General features: G+C 41.8%; 1 protein-coding gene across 1 annotated transcript; it reads right to left on the bottom strand.

Annotated features, from left to right (window-relative positions):
* Window positions 1–341: 341 nt before the first annotated feature.
* LOC136874933 (ejaculatory bulb-specific protein 3) lies at window positions 342–23,572 on the bottom strand. Its single transcript, XM_067148644.2, has 2 exons — window positions 23,347–23,572; window positions 342–598 (listed from the first exon to the last, which is right to left on the bottom strand). The coding sequence occupies exons 1-2, from the start codon at window positions 23,543–23,545 to the stop codon at window positions 396–398; spliced, it is 402 nt and encodes a 133-aa protein (XP_067004745.2). The 5' UTR covers window positions 23,546–23,572; the 3' UTR covers window positions 342–395.
* Window positions 23,573–23,836: the final 264 nt, after the last annotated feature.

Raw genomic sequence — 23,836 nt, 5'->3', positions numbered from 1 at the left:
CCTTGTGCATACTTACTAAATTCTTGCTTTGTCAATAAAGTTTATTTATTACATAATCAGTCCGTGTCATGGTGGTTATTTTAGACTATTTACTGGTAATCCTTAGTTAGGCAACCCCTATGCACCAACCCACAGGCGACCTGGAACTGAGCACACCCGAGAAAGAATCTCTACGATGCGGTAAGTATATTTTTTTCTAGCAGCCGGAGACAGCATATATCAAGAGGAACCGCAGCTCTACCGACAAAAGGGTGCAGTACACGGATTAAAAAAGAAAGATAGAAAGACGGGAAATGCTTTAGGTGAGAACTCAACTCTTTCTTCCACAAAGCAAAGACTAATTTAATGCTTCAAAAATTTACTACGCATGCAATTTCTCTCCGCTACATGTACATTTAAGCTTTGACAATAATGCCACGCTTCTTTGCCTCTTCTTGATACTTCTTCCTGTAGCTGCCAGTAGAATCGTACTTGGCTTCAAGTTTAGCCCAGACGTCAGGTTTGTTGTCGATCAGGTGACGGATAACCTTCTCACTGCTCTTCACTTGTTTCTCAGTACACTTACTGCATTCTGTTTTCAGCGCATCTGGTATTGCCTCTGAAACACACCATTAATAAGAAGAAATTAACGCAAATACAAACTAAATTACATACATAAATTACATCTACTTTATAGACGCGTATGCCTTTCAGCGTTCAGTCTGCAATCTTCTGTGAATTTACTAAGCACCTCCACAATCCTCTATTTGTTCCCAGCCCTGCGCCTCGTCTACCTCCATACCTCTTAGATAATCGTCTTGGTCTACCTCTACTCCTCCTATCTTCCACAACAGACTCCATTATTCTTATAGGTAACCTATCATCCTACATTCCCCTCACATGCGCAAAGCTTCAAACATCGAGTTAATTCCTAACTCAGCCTTTACTTCCTAATTCAGAGTGCCCTCCTGCCATTGTTCCCATATGTTTGTACCAAACTAAATTAATACAGCTAAATTAACGATTTTGAATTTTTCTCGGAAGATCAGTGGTGAGTGTCGTATTCCGACTCCCAGGTTCGCATGTTCCCTCCCGGCTGTGGTAGGTGACATTTGAAGGGCGGTTAACAATCCTGGCATTCGAGTCATTGCTGCTGGAATGTTAAAATCTGTTGTGGTGCACGGAGTGTCAATCTGAAAAATTAGATCGGCCTTGGGAACCATTCAGTAGAAATGCGGTTTCGTTGCTAGACAACAGCTCATTCAGAATGTCCAAATTAGCACGCCGACCGCTTAAATACTAATGCTCGGTTGGTTACGACTATTATTATTATTATTATTTGTTGTTTGCATTACGTCGCACCGACACAGATAGGTCTTATGGCGACGATGGGAGAGGAACGGCGTACGAATGTAAGTGGCCGTGGCCTTAATTAACGTACAGCCCCAGCATTTGCTTGGTGTGAAAATGGGAAACCATGGAAAAACCATCTTCAGGGCTGCCGTCAGTGGGATTTGAACCCACTATCTTCCGGATTCGAGCTCACAGCTGCGCGCTCCTAACTGCACGGCCAACTCGCCCGGTATTATTATTATTATTGTAGTTGTTGTTGTTGTGCAGAGTCTTCTTCTCCTTCTTTGTCTGTTTACCCTGCAGGGTCGGCTTTTCCCTCGGACTAAGAGAGGGATCCCACCTCTATCACTTAAAGGGCAGTTCCCTCGGACTAAGGGATCCCACCTCTATCACCTAAAGGGTGTGAAAATTAGCATTTCCGCCACTAAATTGATGTCAGCCGGCAAGAGACCTAATAGGATTGAATCACATCCGTAATATTGAAAGTGTCTTCAGCTCATCCCAGGTGTTTCTGGGGTCGCTGGAGCCTCCCAGGCTCAGTTTGGTTTTGGCCTGGGGTTTGAGGCCGGATGCCCTTTCCGACGTCTCGGGAATCTTGAGATGAATATCTCGACCCAGGATCGACCGGGATTCGAACCTCAGCCTTCCGGGTGTGAAGCCAGCAGCTAAGCCACTGAGCTAATCACCCTCCCCCCCCCCCCGTACTAGAATATTGAAACAGGTGCAACATTTCAAATACTTGTACTCTCATAACAGTAAGTGAAATAGAAACAAAGTAAAGCAAAGGCCGTGAAGGCACTTGGAGGAGTTGAAGGTAACCTCGGCACTTAAGGGGATAGATTGGTTAACTCTACGCCCGGCCCCTTTTGGTCCTAGAAAAAAACTGGTACTCATTTTTAGTATAGCCTGATTGAACCTCGGGTACATATGCCCCTCTGGAAGTGGAAATTTCGTTTCTTAAATTTTCGACATCCTGTCTGGGAATCGAACCGACGTCCTTCTTGGAGCACTGATCACGTCTTTACTGGCTCGGCCAGGCAGCCCGTGAAGTAGAAACAATGTGTAGAAAATCTAACGTAATGAGCTCGGAGTTCAACGTGGGAACAAAGGCGGAAGGGTTTTTCGAAATGAACTCAATGGATGATTTTTTTTCTAGTGGCTTTACGTCGCACCGACACAGATAGGTCTTATGGCGACGATGGGATAGGAAAGGGCTAGGAGTGGGAAGGAAGCGGCCGTGGCCTTAGTTAAGGTACAGCCCCAGCATTTGCCTGGTGTGAAAATGGGAAACCACGAAAAACTATCTTCAGGGCTGCCGATAGTGGGGTTCGAACCTACTATCTCCCGAATACTGGATACTGGCCGCACTTAAGCGACTGCATGGATGAAATAAACCGGCGTCTAAATTGGGGTCATGTGACACGAATGGAGGACGATAACCTACAAGAATAATGAACTTTGCCACTGAGGATAAGAGAAACCGTACGAGGCCGCGGAACTAGTCGTAAATAGAGGATTGTGGAAGCGGTTAGTTCATTTCTTTCTTTCTTAATCCGTTTACACTTCAGGGTTGGTTTTCCCTCGGACTCAGAGAGGAATCCCGCCTCCACCTCTTCAAGGGCAGTATCCTGGAGCGGAAACTTTGGGTCGGAGGAATACAACTGGAGAGGAGGGCAAATACCTCGCCCAGACTGCCTCACCTGCTATGCTAAACAGGGGCCTCGTGAGGCGATGGGAAGAATGGAAGGAATAGGAAAGGAAGCGGCCGTGGCCTTAAGTTAGGTACTATCCCGGCATTTCCCTGGAGGAGAAGTGTGAAACCACGGAGACCAATTCGAGGACGCCTGAGGTGAGAATCGAACCCCCCACTACTCAGTAGACCCCCGAGGCTGAGTGGACCCCATTCCAACCCTCGTACCACATTAAAATTTCGCAGCAGAGCCGGGAATCGAAATCCGGCCTCCAAGGCCGGAAGCTAATCACACTAACTACTACACCACAGAGGCGGACAATTAGTTAATTTACGAGTACAAACAGGTAAAAACAATTAAAAGATTATAATTTATCGGAGGAAGCGGTTCAATCACGTTGAAAGGACACCATCTAATTACCTGCTATGGCGATTATGCTCTTATCCTAGAAGGCGAGATGTATAACGTCCTAAGAAAAGGTACATTGAGCAATTTTTATGGACTCATTTGTTTCCGAAACGGACAACACTCAATGCTTGATGAAGAAGAAGAACTAGAACAAGAAATACTCGTCCAGAAAGAAGCACTTATCTCATATTAACATTATTATTTCAAAAAACAATATGAGTCTGCTGTTAGCAGTGCCCATGGCGGCTAGTGAATTCGCTCGTGCGGGAAGTGAAGGATGAACATTCCTACAGCTCCTTCCATCTAGTGGCACTCCAGGCAGCCATTTCGATTTCTGCGGTGTTACTATATATGAGTATTTCATGTACCTGCATTGCTCTGCCACCTGGTGTTCGTAATATTAACTTGAAGGCACTAATGATTCTTAGTAAACTTCGGTAACCATGGAGATCACTGTCTCCAACTCACGTAAACTACGACTCTTCTGTTACTATCGTAGCCTATCCAACGGAATGTCGTATGATTAGGCACATTTAAATTTAATATAGCGTGTACAATGAAAGCTGGACATACATAATACATCGTATAATTAATTTATTTACTCAGAAAAAGAAATTAGAACTGATGGTAGTGAGTTCTTGGTTCAAGGTACTTCCAGGGATGAGACAAGGCTGTAATCCTTCACCTTTGTTGTTCCTAGTTTACATGGATCATCTAGCGCGGTGTGATTCACGTGCAGTGTCCTGGAGCATGAGACATTCTATCGAGGATACAACTACGGAAGAGGATCAGTACTTCCCCCTACATGGCCTCACCTACTATGTTGAACAAGGGCCTTATGGGGGATGGTAAGACGGAATGGATAGGCAAGGAACGGGGAAGGATGCGTCTGTGGCCTTAAGTCAGGTACCATCACCGCATTTGCCTGGAGGAGAAGTGGGAAACAACGAAAAGCCACTTTGAGGATGGTTAGAAGGGAAAATAACACCCATATACTCAGGTGACCTCCCGACGCTGAGTGAACCCCGCCCTAGCCCTCGTACCACTTCTCAAATTTCGTTACAGAACCGGCAATCGAACCTCCGACCTCCAGGGGTGGCAGTTAATCACACTAACTACTATATCACAGAGGCGTTCAATCTTTAATTTATTAATTCAATATTATTAAATCAAATACTTCTTAAAAGAAAACCTAACTGGTAGGTCAGTGATAAAGGTCAAGACATTTCCTTTTTATTCAATATTGATAACCCACAACCTGTTTCCAGTTATTCGACCGGGTCGGGAATGGAATGAATTGAGTCCCCATCTAGCGGCGAGGATGGGAATCATTAATGTTATTTACTTAGTGTTTGCTAATTTAATATTAAGCCTTGTTATTCATAAGGATTCTCCTAAGTTTCAGAACAAATAAACAGAAGACTATAGATTAGAGAAAATACATATTTAATGAATGAAGAAAAGGGCCCGAAATTTTTCTAATTTCTATTTTCTCTAATATGTCGTCTTATATTTGTTTGTTCTGAAACTTAGAAAAATCCTTATGAAATTAATTGACAACTAATTATTTTCTTGAACAACCTCCTTTATCGTTAACGTTTCTGATAAATGAAGGATAAAAACAAAATAAAGTAAAATTACTAAAGTTAGAATGGGGAGGAAGAGGATAAAATTTGAATTAGTAATAAGTTAATTGAACTCAGCCTCTATCCGAAGGATACAAATTGTACGTATTGTAATTTGAATTATGTTTTTTTTTTATTAACAGTACCTACTTAAGTTTAGTCTCGAACCAAGGTGATTCTCAGTGCCACCCAGCTTGTGACCTTGCAATTATGATTATTATGTGGTCTGTATAATGTCACCCCACACCCAGTAATCTCACAGGCTACACTTTATCAGTTCTGTCCCATGTAAAGCAGCGTACAATATTGTATTCTCAGGATTCATTCTACTGCTTTTCAGCACACGTACTGACTATAAACTCTCACTAGGGTGGATGAAAGAATTCAGAATCACTTGGACGGCAATCGAAAACGTAAAGAACGAACCCAGCTAACCGAAAACATACAATGAATTATAGAACACATGCGCAGAACTTAAATCATGCAGTAAAATTGCAAATACTTCTCAGCAAGTATGACCTGTAACAGAGGACTGATATGGTTTTAGAACCTCAGCAATGGAAATACTGTACAACGTGTACAATCATATTGTTTGTACCTTTGTTGTTGGTCTTACAGTCTTATACTCATAAATATTGTTATTTCACATATGTTACATATATATACTTTCCAGACGACTTCCAAATTCAATAAAAATATTAACCAATGTATAGTATGCAAATTAAACCTCGACTCTTATTGTACGTCTGTGAGACGGCTGGCAAACTTTCCCATGGCCGTTCTATCACCTTCCGTAGTTCTGCTGAATTTATAGTTATTATATTATCCGTTTAAATTCCAGGGTTGGTCCCCCCCCCCCCCCGGGTTCATCCAGGGATAATAACTCTACCGCCTCAAGGGCAGTGTCCAGGAACGCGAGACGTTGAGTCGGGGATACAACTGGGAAGGAGGATCAGTACCTCGCCCAGGTGGCCTCACCTACTATGCTGAACAGGGGCCTTGTGGGGGGATGGAACGATTGGAAGGGATGGGTAAGGTAATAGAGGTGGTCCATACGTTATTATATGATTAGATAAATAAATAAGATCGCGTAGGGGCGAACACGATAAAAATCCAACGCCAGGAAATACTCAAAACGGGTTCGCTATATTATGTTACATTGTATTATTCTTGCTTAGTTGTTTATTTTTTGTATATTTTACATGTGAATTTTTGTGAACATATTGATGCTTAGAAAGTGTAAGTGTGATTTGCAGCAAGACTTTGAGTCGGGGGTACGACTGGAAAGGAGGATCAAAAAGAGTGAAGGAAGCGGCCGTACACTTAAGCTAGCTACCATCCCGGCATTTCCCCAGAGGTGAAGTGGAAAACCACTTCGAGAAAGGCTGAGGTGGGAATCGAACCCCTCTACTCAGTTGACCTTCCAAGGCTGAGTGGACCCGGTTCCAGTCCTCGTACCACTTTTCAAATTTCTTGGCAGAGTCGGGGATCGAACCCTGGCCTCCGCGGGTGGCAGTTAATCACTCTCACCACTACACCACAGAGGCGGACATTTATAGTTATTTTTATGGAAAGTATAGTATGGTACCCTGTGGTAAGGAGAACTGTTCACTCTAACTAAAGTGGACTTTGGTCATCAATGTGTAAATTTAAGTTCTGACTTTCCCATATATTTTTTCTTCTACCAATTTTAGATTCTATATACAAGACTGATCCGCCACCACTCCTCTCGGTTACCGCTAGTCGTACTGAGAACTCGATATACACAGATTAGAATGTTTTCTTTTTTTAGAATCATACCCTTCCTTGTTTACCAGAGTTCATTTTCATGCTTACATGAATATTGTGGTTTTTTATCGAACAGTTTGTGGTCAAAAATCGACCTGGCCGGTCTGGATCGGACACACGATCAAGAGTACACGATTTCTAGCGCATTATTTTTGTATCAAAAAAGTTTAATAAATGTGTAAATTATGTTGGCTTCAGTTTCATACAACCAATGGTATTTGCCAAGCTCACAATAACAAGGAAGCATTTTAATGGTTACAGCTAACAATAAGTGTTAATACTCGGCCAAGGTTTCAGACTTGTTCCTGTAAGGTTTCCACCTACCTGTTCCAGGAAAGGTTGTGTTTGACCTTATAATATAGTATATACTTCAACTTTCTTCCCTCTCCCACTCTAACCAGATCGTACATTTACTGCATCTTGTGTAATGCAAGCAGATAGCGTTCAAGAACTCTTGTTTCTGTTTGGGTCATCAACCAATAGAGCTGTTATATGTTGCCCTCCATGCCACCCTATTCTGTACTGACCCCTTCATTTCTACGTAACTACATCACACATTTACTCCAATCTGTTGGTAATACATATTCATACATTTCATTTTCCACTGATCTGCATTTAGGACTGTAGCCCAGTTAGTAGATTCCCTATCAATCGTTTACCTAGTGAAAATCCACAGCCTGTTTCCAGTCACTCGACCGGGTCAAGAATGGAATGAATGAAGTCCTCATCCAGCGGCGAGGATATGAACTGTGCCAGCTGCCGAAGCCTGTTGCACTCCTGTGGGGCAATAAGTAATTACTGACAGATGAAATGAAATGAGATTGGAGGTGTCGCGGGAATGAAAGATGACAGGAAAAACCGGAGTACCAGGAGAAAAACCTGTCTCGTCTCCGCTTTGTCCAGTACAATTCTCAGATGAAGTGACCGGGATTTGAACCACGGAACCCAGCGGTGAGAAGCCGGCGCGCTGCCGCCTGAGCCATGGAATCGTTTACCTAGTATTTTTTTAAATTCAAGGAAGCTGGAAATTTATCGATTTATTACTAAATTATTCAACTCTCTCATTCCTCTTACTGGAAACTTTCTTCTTTCTTTCTTTCTTTCTTTCTTAATCTCTTTAGGGGCGTTTTTTTCCTCGGACTCAGCGTGGGATCCCAACTCTAACGTTTCAAGGCCAGTGTCCCGGAGAGCGAGACTTCGGGTCAGGGTATACAACTAGGGAGGAGGACCAGTACGTCGTCCAGGCTGCCTCACCTGCTATTCTGAACAGGGGCCTTGCGGAGGGATGGGAAGATTGGAAGGGGCAGGCAAGGAAGAGGGAAGGAAGCGGCCATGGCCTTAAGTTAGGTACCATCCAGGCATTTGCCTGGAGGAGAAATGGGAAACCACGGAAAACCACTTCGAGGATGGCTGAGGTAGGAGTCGAACCCACTTCTACTTAGTTGACCTCCCAAGGCTGAGTGGACCCTGTTCCAGCTCTCAGACCACTATTCACATTTCGTAACAAGGCGAGGAATCGAATCCGGGCCTCGGGTGGTGGTAGCTAATCACTCTAACCACTACACCACAGAGGTGGACTTACTATGAACTAATGCTTGACTTCGAATTTTATCACTGTATTAAATTTCTTCATTTCAAAAACTCCGTTCCAACTTGTTCATTATTCCATGGCATCAGCTCCACTGACAGCTTGGATCACGGGGCGAGTTGGTTAACCGGTAAGGGGCGCGCCGCTATGAGCTTGCATCCGGGAAATAGTGGGTTCGAATCCCACTGTCGGCAGCCCTGAAGATGGCTTTCCGTGGTTTCCCATTTTCACTCCAGGCAAATGCTGGGGCTGTACCTTAATTAAGGCCACGGCCGTTTCCTTCCAACTCCTAGGCCTTTCCTATCCCATTGTCGCCATAAGACCTCTCTGTTTCGGTGAGATGTAGAGCCACTGGCAAAGAAATTCCACTTGAATCATACCTCTTAGTCCAGCAGCTCGTCTTCTTACACCCAAGTCTTCCCAGCCAGCCTGTTACAAGTTACACACTTTCAGGAGCACAAATTCAGTTCCTATAATCATATTTTCTGCATAGTTTTCGCTTTTAATTATCGTGTGTATGAGTTCAGAAACGACATTCCCTTCTTCGCTGAATGGTGAGAGTCGAGGATTATGGTTCAGAGAGTTCCGGGTTGGAATCCTTGAGGTTTCGAGGAGTTTAATTTAATCTGGTCAATTTGTCTGTCGGCCCCGTGGTGTAGGGGTAGCGTGCCTGCTTCTTACCTGGAGGCCCTGGGGTCGATTCACGGCCAAGTCAGGGAATTTTACTTAAATTTGAGGGCTGGTTCGACGTCAACTCAGCCTACGTAATTACAATTGAGGAGCCATCTGACTGTCAGATGGTGACCCCGTTCTAGAAAGCCAAGAATAACGGCCGACAGGATTCGTTGTGCTAACCACATGACACCTCTCAATCTGCAGGTCTTCGGGCTGAACAGCAGTCGATTGGGGCTGTTGCGTTATGGGGTTTGATGTGTTTATTTTGTCAGTTTGTCTGACTCGGTTGTGCTTGTCCTAATACACTCCTCATCATACGCACACACATAACAACCACGATAGAAGCAAGCAATAGTGATAATATGTCGCTCTACGAAGGTATTTGAACGTATTACACAGTTCGCAGTCGCGAACTCACCAGGTTACAGAAAAGGTGGCAGAAGAAGAAGAAGGTGGTGGATCATAAAGAAATTGTTTACGCCTCCTAACATTAATAATGTCCTCTTAACAGACATTCTGCCATTGATAGATTTCTGTAAAAGAAAATTATGTAAATGGTCCACCTTAGTTGTATCTTCAAAGTAACTTTAAGAAAAAATCACATAGCAGATACAAGTTTTGGCCCAATTCACTCTTCTTCAGCCTTATAAATACAGTATAAAGTTAATGGAACACTATAAAACATAACACTAACAGTCCTATGAAAAATTAATCCTGAAATATCTCAATTTGAATTGTCAGTTTCAAAAAAGAACTTCTACATGACGAGTATTTTTGATGTACCTTAGAAGCTGATACCTATAACCGCTGTTCACTCTGTTTAAGTCCTATCTTACATCAAGACTTCAAGAACGAGTACCTGTACAATGTTCCCTTACGTGGTATATTTTGGTTTTGTTCATAACGATACGACAATAGAGAACACATTTGTGTACTGACTAAGTTGAATCAATTACATAATATTATTTTACAATACAATCAATAAGGGACAACCCAAATATAATATACGAGGGGTGCAAATAAAGTAGTAGCGATGTTGATAGAACGCAATATTGAATGAACTAACAAATACAGTGTAGTCACCCACAAAGTCTATTACCTATTGCTAAATGTTGGAGACCGTTGTTAAAGCGATCTCTGTTGATGACAGGACGGAGCACCCTACTGCGGGGAGTACAGATTCCACGTCAGGAAATCAGTGGCCTCGGTGGGGTTTCTTCTCCTTCGGAAACAGGTCGAAGTCACAGGGACTCATGTCTGGTGAGTACGGTGTGTATTCCAAGATCTCCCAATGTCATCAGTGCAATTTTATTTATTTAATCGTGTCAGAAACACACATTATATCTTACAATAATATCAGGACAATAACACATCTGGTACTATAACCATTAATTATTTCTGATGATGGCAGGCAACGATGTGATTAAGCTCTACATAAATACAAATTTAATTAAATGTGGTGTGACCAATTCACATGCTTCCTTGGTAGCGTCGATCACATTCTGGAGAGAGCATGTACATGGACACAAGTTACAAACAACAAGATGGCTCATTGTCTGTTCTTCACCACATTCACATAGAGTGGAGTCGCAGACAAAACTCCACTTTCTCATGTTGGTCTTTGTTCTTCCAACTCCTGAACGCAACCTGTTGAGCGTCTTCCGTGTTGACCAGCTCTGCTCGTGGCCTGAAGGAAGTCTTTCGAAAGGCGTCATCCATTCTGCAAGTCGGCTGGATCTGGAACGCCATGAACTCACTCTGAAGTTCGATGGTGGTTCAGTGAGGCTTTCAGTTGTATGGAGAAAGCTTTTCCTTGACTTGAGCCGTTGGGTTGCTGGTTGGTACCCTTATAAAGTATGCGTCGTCAGGTTCAGTGCTTTAGATTCGTCCAATATGGATGCACACTCACGGCGAATATCTGGAGGTACCTGCTAGACAATAAACTTTATCAAGTGGTGTAGATCTGAAACATCCTGTAATGAGTCTGAGTTCTCATTTAAGGCAACATCCACATGATGAGTATGACTAAATCTGCACCATACAGGGCAGGCGTATTCTGCTGCTGAATAACAGAGCTATTCCTGAAGTTCTTAAAAGGAGAGGATGCGCCCCCCAGGTTGAACCGATAATTTCTGGTTAATATTATTCCTTGCAAATACCTTCCTTTTGGTGTTCAGACAGTGTGTTCTATACGTTAGTGTTCGATCAAGAGTTACTCCTAGATATTTGGGAGTGAAGCAGTGTTCTAATATTTTACCTTCCCAAATCACTTGCAATTTTCTTGTTGTCTGTCGATATTTCATTGACAATGTGCTTTGTCATGCAACACGATAGGGCGATCATCTCCCAATAAATATGGACGTTTGTGCCGCATAGCCGGACGCAGCTATCCTCCAAAAATCGGTAATAGTGATCACTGTAGACAATTATTCCCTCAGGCGCATGATGACGAGTAAGAATAAAACCCTTGTTATCGTATGCCACAATCAGTATAAGCTTCACCCGAGTGGGTTTCTGTAGAAATTCTCCTGAAGTGGTGAACCTTACTTATTTGCGCTTTAATTCTGGCTTGTAGGGTCGTGCCCACGTCTCATCAATGGCAACAATACGATTACGTCGCAGAAATGCGTCTCCTTCTTTGCGGTATCTGTCCAGGTGGATGCCAACCAGTGCATACCGGTGGCATTTCTGTACGTCGGTGAGTTGATGTGGAACCCAACGGGATACAAATTTCCTCATGTTAAGACATTTCATTAGTATGTGCCACATCGTTTGATGACTGAGACCAAACTCTGCGGATGATTCAGGGACAGTCCATCAATGGTCTACGGAAACAAAACCACTCACGATGTCGATCTAATATTGAGGAATGGACGGCCGACCCGTGCGGTACAAATACACAGTCTGATACCGACCCGCACGAAACATCTTGACGCATTGTGAAACCGTCCTATATGGCAATGTATTTTCGACACAGGCTTCACGTAATCGTTGATAATACTCTAATGCATTTTTGCCACGGCCAATCTCGATTTTAATCCACGTGCGCTGATGATATTTTAAAAGTGCTTAAGACCGGTGAAATCGGCACTTTTCACTTCAACGCCACACAGCAACAATACTCACAATTGGATGTTCGTCAAATACACCCTACACATCGACAACAGCGCCATCTGGACGCTCACATATCCAATTTGTGCATGTTCGAGAGTGTCTGGAATACGTTGCCACTACTTTATTTTCATCCCTAGTACTACAACACAGTTTTCTTTATTAAGTAAACTATCGATGCCATATCTGCCCTTACTAACAACTCTGAGGAGGCTACCGTTGTTGTCCAAGTCCTACACGAGACAGTGGTTAAGATAGGACTGGAGATATCGTATGACAAGTCACATACTTCGGAAAATTACACCCAAGGGAAACCCCTTTGGTGACCACCCATGGAACGACTGGGAAAGTTGATCGTTTTCGGTTTCGCGGAAACCTCCTCCTACGGGGATGTACAAAACTCAACATAGCCTTACCAACTTTCTTGAAACCGATACAAAAAGAAATGCATTTCGAAGAATGCCAGGATCCATCACTACAGAACTGTAGTCAGACCCCAGCAGAGACTCTGGTAACGAATGGCAAAGACATCATGGACGGCCTGGAAAAAGGTGAAAGACATATCCTCAAGAAAATTCATGGACCCAGAGTACTTCGAGGCGGAACATACCGAGTAAAAGCGAACTCTGAATTATACCGACAGGTCCCTTCGATTTTTTCTCTTATTAGTGTTACGTAGAGGATGATTGCCTAGTTGTACTTCCTCTTAAAACAATAATCACCAACAACACCACCACAGGATAGAAACGCAGTACATCCGCGCGCGACGTAGGCGGATGAAATACTATGGGCTTCGAAACCGACTTTCAACTTTCAAACTATTAGGTCGTATTACGTACATTTAGTACGTGTTGAAGAGATGTTAAGTACAGAACAAAAATGGCCAACCAGACACCAGTGGGATCCGAACCCACAACCTCCCGATTTCGCGTCTGTTGTGGGTTCGGATCCCCTACCGATTTCGCGTCGGTTGTGGGTTCGGATCCCACTGGTGTCTGGTTGGCCATTTTTGTTCTGTACTTAACATCTCTTCAACACGTACTAAATGTACGTAACACGACCTAATAGGTTGAAAGTCGGTTTCGATTACAATGCTGTCGTGAAAATTCAATATTCATTACCATGGGCATTTTTCACGAATGGACATCAGTAGGCTTCTCACTTATTAAAAGCTATAAGATAGGAACCCTAAGTCCACAAAAAGACTGGGATTTCGCTGGAATTTGTGACCTTGAGGTCCTGGAGCACTCCATATTCTGTGATATGGTTAATTCTTGTTTCCAGAAACCGACATTCTAATGATGAATTATTTTTTCCGCCAAGGGAACTCCAACCGACTAAACTACAGTGCCAGGCCATAAAGCTTTGTTGCCTTAATAACAATATACGTACATACTCTTATGCCTTTCAGCGTTCAGTCTGCAAACCTTTGTGAATTTATTAAGCTCCTCCGCAATCCTACATTTGTAACCAGCCTTGCGGCTCGTTTAGCTCCATACCTCTTAGATAATTATAATCTGGGTCTAACCATCGTCGTCTTGATCAACCGCTACTTCTCTTACCCTCCATAACCGAGTCATTTACTTTCCTAGGTCACTTATCTTCCTCCATTCACCTGTCTTGACCCCATCACCGAAGTTGGTTTTTGCGTACAGCTTCATCAATCGAGTGCATTCCTAAAGTAGCCTTTATCTCCTCACTCCTGCCGTTGTTCCTCCCGCCTGTTTGTACCAGAGATAATTCTAGCTACTTTCATGTCTGTCACTTCTAAGTTATGAATAAAATATCCTCAGTTCATCCAGCGTTCACTCCCGTACAGAAATGTTGGTTTGAACACAGACCGGTGAGAAGATAGTTTCGTCTGTGAGCCGACTTCCTTCTTACAGAATACTGTTGATCGCAGCTGTGAGCTCACTGCTTGTTGCTTTGCTGCACCTTGATTCAATCTCACTTACTATTCTATCATTCTGGGAGAACACGCATCGTCAATTCTTTAAATTATCTTCTTTTTTTCTATTTGCTATTTGCTTTACGTCACACGGACACAGACAGGTCTTATGGCGACGATGGGACAGGAAAGGCCTAGAAATGGTAAGGAAGCGGCCGTGGCATTAATTAAGGTACAGCCCCAGCATTTGCCTGGTGTGAAAGTGGAAAACCACGGAAAACCATCTTCAGGGCTGCCGACAGTGGGGCTCGAACCCACTATCTCCCGGATGCGAGCTTTAAATGATCCACCTGTTATTATCTCCAACCTCAGTTTTCTTAGGTTTCCTCCCTCCTGGCATCACTTAAGTCTTAGAAAATGTTGAGAATTTTCGTATCATATTCATTGCACCTATATTTATGTTCCAAATTTACGACCATTATGACCAAGTTTGCGATACAGGCCAAACGCACGTTAGGTATAGGTAAAGCCGTAGAGCAACATGTGCCAAGCATATCGCTAGATGTTTTAAATGATCATTTCGCACGGCCAAGAATAGCCTCTACCTCCTTCCCAGAAAATTCACTACCCTTGTTACAAGACCAGCCTGTGTATGAGCAATTCTCTTTTAGAAATGTCAGCTCGAATGAAGTTAAACGTGTGATATACGCTATAACATCTAATGCCACAGGTAATGATGACATTCCTATATCGCTTATTAAGGATATCTTAGGAGCTGTTCTGCCAATACTAACTCATATATTTAACTACTGCCTGACAAACGGAGTTTTCCCAGATGTTTGGAAAGATGCACTAATTAGACCCATCCCGAAGAGCTTCAAGTTGGATTCTCCTTCAGATTATCGTCCAGTATCCATTCTACCACCCTTATCCAAGGTGCTTGAACGTCTAGTTCATACACAAGTTACTGAATACCTTACCAAGCATTCCTTCTTGAATCCCTTTCAATCCGGCTTCAGGAAAGGACATAGCACTGCGACAGCTTTGCTACGAGTGACAGATGATATCAGACGTGCAATGGACCAATGGGACGTGACTGTATTGACATTATTAGATCTCAGTAGTGCCTTCGACACTGTTAATCCTCAGTTACTACTGCAGAAACTTCGAGAGCTAAATTTTAACAGTGTATCACTTCGTTTCTTTTTATCTTATCTTGAAAATCGCCGGCAACGTGTAACGGTTGGAAATTTGAGTTCAGGATGGCAAAAGAAGACCCTCGGCGTCCCTCAGGGGTCGGTTCTCGGACCACTGCTATTTATCATCCAAATTAATGATATATCAAAAGCTCTTAAATTCTGCAAATTGCAAGTGTACGCGGATGATATACAGATTTACTATCATTCAAAACCGAGTGATATTGATACTGCAATTACTAAAATAAATTCTGACCTTCAACATCTTAGTGACTATGCAAATAAAAACAGTTTATTAATGAATCCAAATAAGACTCAAGTTATTATTATCGGTACCAGTAAAAACCTTTATTCCCTCAAGCAACAGAACATCCCCCCAATAATTTTAAACAATAAAATCATACCCTACTCTACTTCAGTGACCAACTTAGGAATTATCATGACTGAGACTCTAAACTGGACTCAACAGGTGATAAGCACATGCAATAAAGTACATAAAAGCTTATATCCCCTGAAACGGTTCGCTAATATATTCTCTGTTCGACTTAAAGTACAAATAATTCGCTCTCTTATACTACCTATATTTGACTACTGTGTGTTGACTGGAATAACCTGGGACAGTAACAAGAAACTGGACCGGAGCCTGAACAGCTGCATAAGATATATCTTTAATCTGCGATATGATGCTCATATATCACCTTATTATAAGGAGCTGCCGTGGCTTCGAGTGCACCAGCGCCGTGAACTTCACATGCTATCGCTTCTGCACAAAGTTCTTTCCACTAATACTCCCGACTATCTGTCTTCATCTTTTTCTTACCTCTCGTCCTATCATGAACACAATACAAGATCTGGTTCCTCTCTTGCCATACCTATAAACCGCACTGCTGTGTACAACCGCTCCTTCATAATCTCTGTGTCTAGGTCATGGAATTCGCTACCTGCGAACATTAGAGAAAATCCTTCTCATTGCAAGTTTAAAGTGGCTTGCCGGGAGCATTTGCTGGGTAGATCCCGCTGACTTGCTGGATAATTGTTGAGTGAATGAAGGAATGAATGGGATGAATGAATGGATTACCGCAGTTACATAATTTAAGTGTACGTTATTTTGTGTATTTTAAAATTAAGGATTCTTTCATTATTATTATTATTATTATTATTATTATTATTATTATTATTATTATTATTATTATTATTGCTATTAGTATTATTTGTTTTATTTGTATTCGAAATTATAAGTTATGTATATGTATACTCATCTAGTGGTTAAGTGTAAGAGAGGGCCTTGAGCCCTAACTTCGCCACCAATAAAGGCATTATCTATCTATCTATCAAAACTGCTTACTACATTTTCACCTAACTGAATACTACCCTGCTACTTTATATCTTTTAGTAGATGATCCTTAACATCGACGGTAATGTATTACATCCTTGTCTAATCCACCTTCTCCTGCCGTTAAAATGCGCGCCTCCTATAAGGCCATCTAGGTAATATGCTTTGAAGTAATTTTATGCAAGATACTTGGATTTTCAACCGCTAAATGTCTCTTGTCATTGGTTCAATTGCTCCCCCTAGCGGGTCGAACTCTAATTAACTTATTAACACCAGAACCGCGGATGGGTCATTTGTGACTCAGTTGTTATTTCTTTCTTTCCTACCTTCTGCCAAAAGGAAAATAAATATTTGTAGCATGTGTACAGCCAAGGAATGTTATGTATTCTCAACACGTGCGTCGTGCGAAGTACCATTCCTGCAAATTAACTATATGCAGCGTAATGTACATCGTGTGTACTGATGTCAGATGAATGATCTCCAAATACTGAGGAGATGGAAGCCTTTCTTGCTGTACTGCACATTCGCAGTGTCATAAGAGCACTGGACTCAATGTGGTCAGCGTAGTGGGGCAATCCTATTACCTACATATTCATTATTTGCATGGTTAATATTCTACATCAATACACATTATGGGTATTAAATTTCAAAAAAAAAAAAAAAAGAAAGAAACATCCAGCGCAGGTACTGGTATATTCATTGGCTGTGTAAACTTGCTACAAATAGTTTTTATTTTCAGAGTATATAGAATAAAGAACTAACAGCTGGGTCAAAAATGACCCAGATGCGGTTCTAGTGTTAAGAAATGTATATTTTCACACTTGGCTAACCTTAGTTTTCGAACATTGTTTTGTTTTTGTGTCAAGGTTGTCAACACTTCTGCTCCCTCCAACTCCTGTACCTATCAACCAATCAGAAATTTTGTGAACATTTTCTCTGGACAATTAAAATGAGGGGTGTGTACTGATATCCAGTCTATCTGTAAAGAGTTCTGGAAATTTCCCCTCGAGATACAATGAAAACTGGGCGCTTTAGGACAGTATTGTCATCTTCATCGCTTCAGTATATTGTGTGTGGCGTGTCCTAAGGGGGCAGGGACCAGAGGTCGGCGTTCGGAAAGCCCAACAAGCAAGGTAAAGGCAGAAGTTCATAATATGTGATAGCTTCAGGCAGATAGCTTGAGAGGAATGTTTCAATTCTTTAATCATGTAAAGTTCAAATTTCATGGTTTAAATGTAGATTATCGGCAAGTCTGAGAATTATGTTCAAATCCTTGCTGGAAAATATGTAAACTAAGGGAACAATGATTGATTACTCTCTGTTGATTCCCATTCAACTTGGTATGGGGTGACTAAAATTTTCTGGACCTCTAAATTGTTAACACTTTCGGCATTTAACATTTCTCCTTTAGTCACCCCTGTGTAGGATAGGCTTAGGCTCTGTAACTTCGGGCCATAAGCCCACTTAGAGTTTTAAAAGTTTTCTAGAAGGTGTGCAAGGGTTTCGCCTCCTAGCCTTTTGTTTATGGTCAATCATATTCAACCTCTTCTTTTTACATTAAGGCCATTTAGTATGGGCACTCATTGCCCCTGTTTATGTTTCGGAAACAGAAAGTGAAGAACTGTTGAGCAGAAGATAAACCCAGAGTAGTGCTAAATGACTGTAAATACTTAATTTGAACATTGTCAGGTGTAACCTTTTGCGCTGTAAGAAATGTATGCCTTTGAGAGGCTAGAATGTATTAACATTTGTACTCAAACTCCTAGGCTATGTAAGTTAGTGGAGCAAACATGCTCTTATAAAATAGTGTACCTGTTTCAGAGCTATAAAACTCCCCTTCGTATATTATCATGCTAATAATATTCTCTCTAGTTTTGTACCTGATTGTTGAACTTTAAGTCATTGTTGTTGTGGGAGCTGACGAGCTCATTTAGATTTTTATGATTGTTGTTTGTTCCAAATTTTCTGCCGATTTAATTTTAAGAAAAAGGAAGGAAAGAAACAAAATTTCAAACTTTAGTGCATTAACTTATGCTCTGGTCAGTTCCTTGTCCACCCATTCACCCAGCACCTTCTTACACCTCTGTGATCCACGATATTACCGTAACAATAATAATAATATAGATGAAAATCCACAGTCTCTTTCGAGATTCAGTCGGATCTGGAATGGAGTGAATGAAGCCCCCATCCAGCGGTTCACTCCTCGGTGGCAATGATTAATGACTGACAGATGAAATTAAAGAGAGTGTTGCTGGAAAGAAAGATGACAGGGAAAACCAGAGTATCCTAAGAAAAACCTATCCCGCCTCCGCTTTTTCCAGCACAAATCTTACATGGAGTGGCAGGGATTTGAGCCACGGAGGCTTAATAATAATAATAATAATAATAATAATAATAATAATAATAATAATAATAATAATAATAATAATAATAATAATAATAATAATTCCCGAACGATTTGGATACGCTGAAGGAGTGGTGATGACTTTGAATCCTACTATTTTACGTGTTTTCATATTTTGACATCTCGGAGTTGCCAGAACTGTACTGTAATTAAGACCAGACTTCTCATTCTTCACTCTTTCCTATTTTATGATCACATGTCTTTATCATTGCTACGTTAAACAGCTAACCAAAGAAAATCGCATGGAATTTCCGACCATCCGCAGTGTTGCTGTGTGCGTACTAATTTTCATATTTCAATTGCAACCGAAGTAGAATTTTACTGGACCGTGAAATACTAGTGTATCACCCGAGATCTTGATCATAGCAATAATATTATAAGACTGATCCCAGGAATGGGAGAATACTGGGGTAAAGAGATGCACGGTAAAGAGAAGTGGTTCATCAACAAAGTAAAGATCAGAGTGAAGGATACTGAGAAGCGATGCATATGATTATGGCAGAATGTGAGACTAAAAGAATATTATCAGAATTATCCTAAATACGTCAATAAGGAAAGAAAAGCTCCCAAATAGAGAACTAAGAGGTGTGGTGTAGTGGCTAATGGGGATATATATAAAATATAAGTGGCTGAATGAAAAACATAGTGAAAATCATTATTTACTCTGTGGAGAAATAATCGAAGAGGCTCATCTATTGAGAGTATGTAAGGGAACTGATGCACTTAGAATTAAATTTTTGGGTAGTAAATATAAATCAAAAATAGAAAGGGAGAAATGTTTCTGTAAATTGCTAAATTGTTAAAGAAACAATGGATCACACCAGGACGAAGAAAACCGAACAAAAACCCATGGCACTACAGCCCTTGAAGGGCCTTGGCCTATCAGGCGACCGCTGCTCAGCCCGATGGCCGTTATTCTTGGCTTTCTAGACCGGGGCCGCTATCTCACCGTCAGACAGCTCCTCAATTCTAATCACGTAGGCTGAGTGGACCTCGAACCAGTCCTCAGGTCCAGGTAAAAAAAACCTGACCTGGCCGGGAATAAATCCCGTGACCTACGTGTAAGAGGCAGGCACGCTACCCCTACACCACGGGGCCGGCCCACCAGGTCGAATAGCAAAGACTTTTTCGTATTTTAAGAAGTATGTGGCGAAAGGGAAAAAATAATAGCACTATATAAAAGTGTGAAAAGAAACCAAGAACAGTCAACGTTTATAATCATGGTTGCATTGTCGCTGCCACTCATTGTTAGTGTGTTCAATTTCATGTGAATCTGCTTAGCTTGCAATAGATGAGCTGTGTCTTTCTCAGCTGCTGGAATTCCATAGTTGTAGGTCGAGAATTCAAGGTGTGTATTGTAAGCTAAGGAGAAATCTGTTCGGACTCATAACAAAACAAATACTCGCGCCAATTAATAAGGGTAAGATACATGTCCTAGACAATAAAACACTGTTAATGCCTAGAACAAAAATAGGTAGTTTTTTCTACTATAACTTAGCGATTAGGTGGAAATAATAATTAGGTGTAAGTGTAATGTATACGGTAGTAGTAGATAAATATAGAGCCTCCGTAGCTCAGGCGGCAGCAAGCAGGCCTCTCACCGCTGGGTTCCGTGGTTCAAATCTCGGTCACTCCATGTGAGATTTGTGCTGGACGAACTGAGTACTCCGGTTTTCCCTGTCATCTTTCATTCCAGCAACACTCTCCAATATCATTTCATTTCATCTGTCATTCATTAATCATTGCCCCAGAGGAGAGCGACAGGCTTCGGCAGACGGCACAATTCCATCCGTGACCCGGTCGAATGACTGGAAACAGTCTGTGGATTTTCATTTCATTTTCAGTAGATAAATTTAAATGTAATAAGAAAAGCATGCATGCATCAGAATAATATGAATTGTAATGAATGATTACTCTCTGCCCAATTGCAGGCGATCCGGAACTACGAGATGGGAGTATTCTATTCTTCTTAATATGTTTACCCTCCAGTGTTGGTTTTCCCTCAGACTCAGAGAAGAATCCCACCTCTACCACCTCAAGGGCTGTAATTCTGGAGCGTGAGACTTTGGGTCATGGTATACAACTTGGGAGGAGGACCAGTACCTCGCCCAGGCGGCCTCACCTGCTATGCTAAACAGCGACCTTGTAGGGAGGATAAGAACATTGGAAGGGATAGACAAGGAAGAGGGAAGTAAGCGGCCGTAGCCTTAAGTTGGGTACCATCCCAGCATTTAACTGTAGGAGAGGTGGGAAACCACGGAAAACCACTTCGAGGAGGGCTGAGGTGGGAATAGAACCCACCTCTACTCATTTGACCTCCCAAGGCTGAATGGACCCCGTTCCAGCCCTCGTACCACATTTTGAAATTTCGTGGCAAAGCCGGCAATCGAACCCGCGCCTCAGGGGGCAGCAGCTTATCATGCTAACCACTACACCACAAAAGTGTACTGTATTCTATTCCATTCTATTTTTAACACTGTTCCACTGACGCAGCTACCTAGAGAGATTGGAAACTCGTTTAATAACGTACCAGGGAGGCTTTCGGAAGGGACGATCGTGTGTGGAACAAATTTGGAACCTCAAGACAATACTGAAGGACAGAGTTGCCAGGGGCAAGAAGTATGTAGTAGTTTTTGTTGACTTTCGAAAAGCATATGATTCAGTTGACAGGATTGCATTGTTTAACATCCTTAGAGAAATGGGTACAGATAACAATACAGCTAATAAAGGAGACCTTGTCTGTCTGTTAGGTCATCAGCCCAGAGGCTGGTTGGATCCTCAAATAGCACCACCAAAGGTTATGTGGTTATAAGGAAACCTCAAAAACCAATGGCAGCACCAAAATGAGGCGTACTAGGCAAGACGAGGAGTGAGGTAGTTTGTCATTGCTTTCCTCACTGGGCCAGAAAGTGTTATTGCAGCATGACTGACTCTATGAGAAACACCTTTCATAACACTAAGATGCACTAGTCGTGCTCTGAATGTCATTACTCAGCACCACCGATACCCCAGCAGCTTCCATATTGTTACAGCCATGGATGAGACTGGTACTTCGGTGGAAGCTACACTTTACTCTAGCCTGTGCTAAGAGATGGATACAAAAGTACTGTATCCATCAAGAAATGGCAGCAGGCAAAAGGAGACCTTAACAAACACATATTCAAAGGTTACATTTATGGGAGAGATATCTGAACACTTTGAAATCAAGACAGGCGTTAGGCAAGGAGATTGCCTATAACCACTGCTGTTCAATTGTATCCTGGATAAAGTCATCAAAGAGTGGGAAAAAGAACTTGCAGAAAAAGGCATTAAAGACCAAATAAGGATAGGATACAAGAAAGAGAACATCACTATCAACTGCTTAGCATTTGCTGACGATCTTGTACTGTTATCAGAAAATATTGAATCGGCGATAATACAAGTTAACATTTTACAAGTGGTAGCAATGAAAACCGGCCTGCAGATATCATTTGAAGAGATACATTTCATGACCAACATTAAAGAAGCTCCAAGATACATAATAACAACAAACAATGATAAGATATATAAAGTTGTTAAATTCAAATACCTTGGTGAGATTATACAACCTAATGGGCTTGATAAAGAAGCAAACCGCGAGAGAGCCAGAAAAATGGAGCTTGCATTCCACCTTACAAAAAACACATACAACAAGAAAGCGATCTCTATTAGGACAAAACTACGCCACTATCAGGCAGTAATTCAACGAGAGTGCTTGTGTGCTTCAGAATGCCTAGGATCAACAACCAGGAAAGACACTGAAGAAATTGAGAAGAAGAAAATTAAGTTTTTAAGAAAAATCCTCGGTCCAAAGAAATGTACTGACACATATCGATTACGCAGTAACAAAGAGATATATAAAACATGCAGTAGGATTTCAGATGCCATTTAAATGCAAAGAGTTAAATTTTTTGGACATATTTCAAGAATGCCTGATGATAGACTTGCCAAGAAAATGTTTAACCACTTCAATAAGCCCAATAGGAAAGGCAGCTCTTATGCAAAATGGTTTGTTAACACGAAGAAGTATTTGCAAGAAATGAACACACACATCAAGACATCCACAATAGAACCACGTTCAGAAAAAAGTTACACACATTTAAGGGTTTCGTAGAGCCAGAAACAGCGACCAAGAAGAAACAACAATGGACGGCTGAAAGGAAAGAAGCAGCAAGCAGGAGGATGAAGGAGTACTGGTGACAAAGAAAATTTAAATCATGAGGAGTTATTTACGTGGTCCACAGCTGGACAAAAGCGATAAAAGAAGAAAGTACATTTACTGTACTTACTCTTGAGTTCCTTGCCGTCTTCTGTGCAGTCAGTATCCGTATCAGAAAGTAGACACGAGACGTATTTGTTGAAGAGACGATCGTTGCGTAGAATCTGGTCCACGTCCACAGTATCCCACTTGGGATTATACTTTTGTTGTGCCACAACTGAGCTCAAGAGAGCCAGAGAGATGGTCAGGAACATATACAAACGATCCATGTTGTCTGCAATGAAGACCCGTGACCAATGAGGACTTATATACGCCAAGGAGCGTGTCGACACTGAAGGTTGAGTTGAAGGTTTAACACAAAACACATAACATGTGTGATTTATTTCATGGGTGAGAAATAACAATGACATTTATTTGAATGACGTTGTCCATTAACAGAAGTTCAGACATAACCCGTGGTTGAGGTACATGGAGCAACCTGGGGTTATTGCTAGAAATGAAGTGGAAGTTTAAATTAGACAATTCAGTTCTGTGATTACTAAACTAATGAGGACATTTCA

Source organism: Anabrus simplex, chromosome 5 (genome assembly GCF_040414725.1).
Source record: "Anabrus simplex isolate iqAnaSimp1 chromosome 5, ASM4041472v1, whole genome shotgun sequence".
In the NCBI taxonomy this organism is placed as follows: Eukaryota; Metazoa; Arthropoda; class Insecta; order Orthoptera; family Tettigoniidae; genus Anabrus; species Anabrus simplex.
Note: the sequence above shows the minus strand (reverse complement) of the source record. Positions and strands in the feature narration are given on the sequence as shown.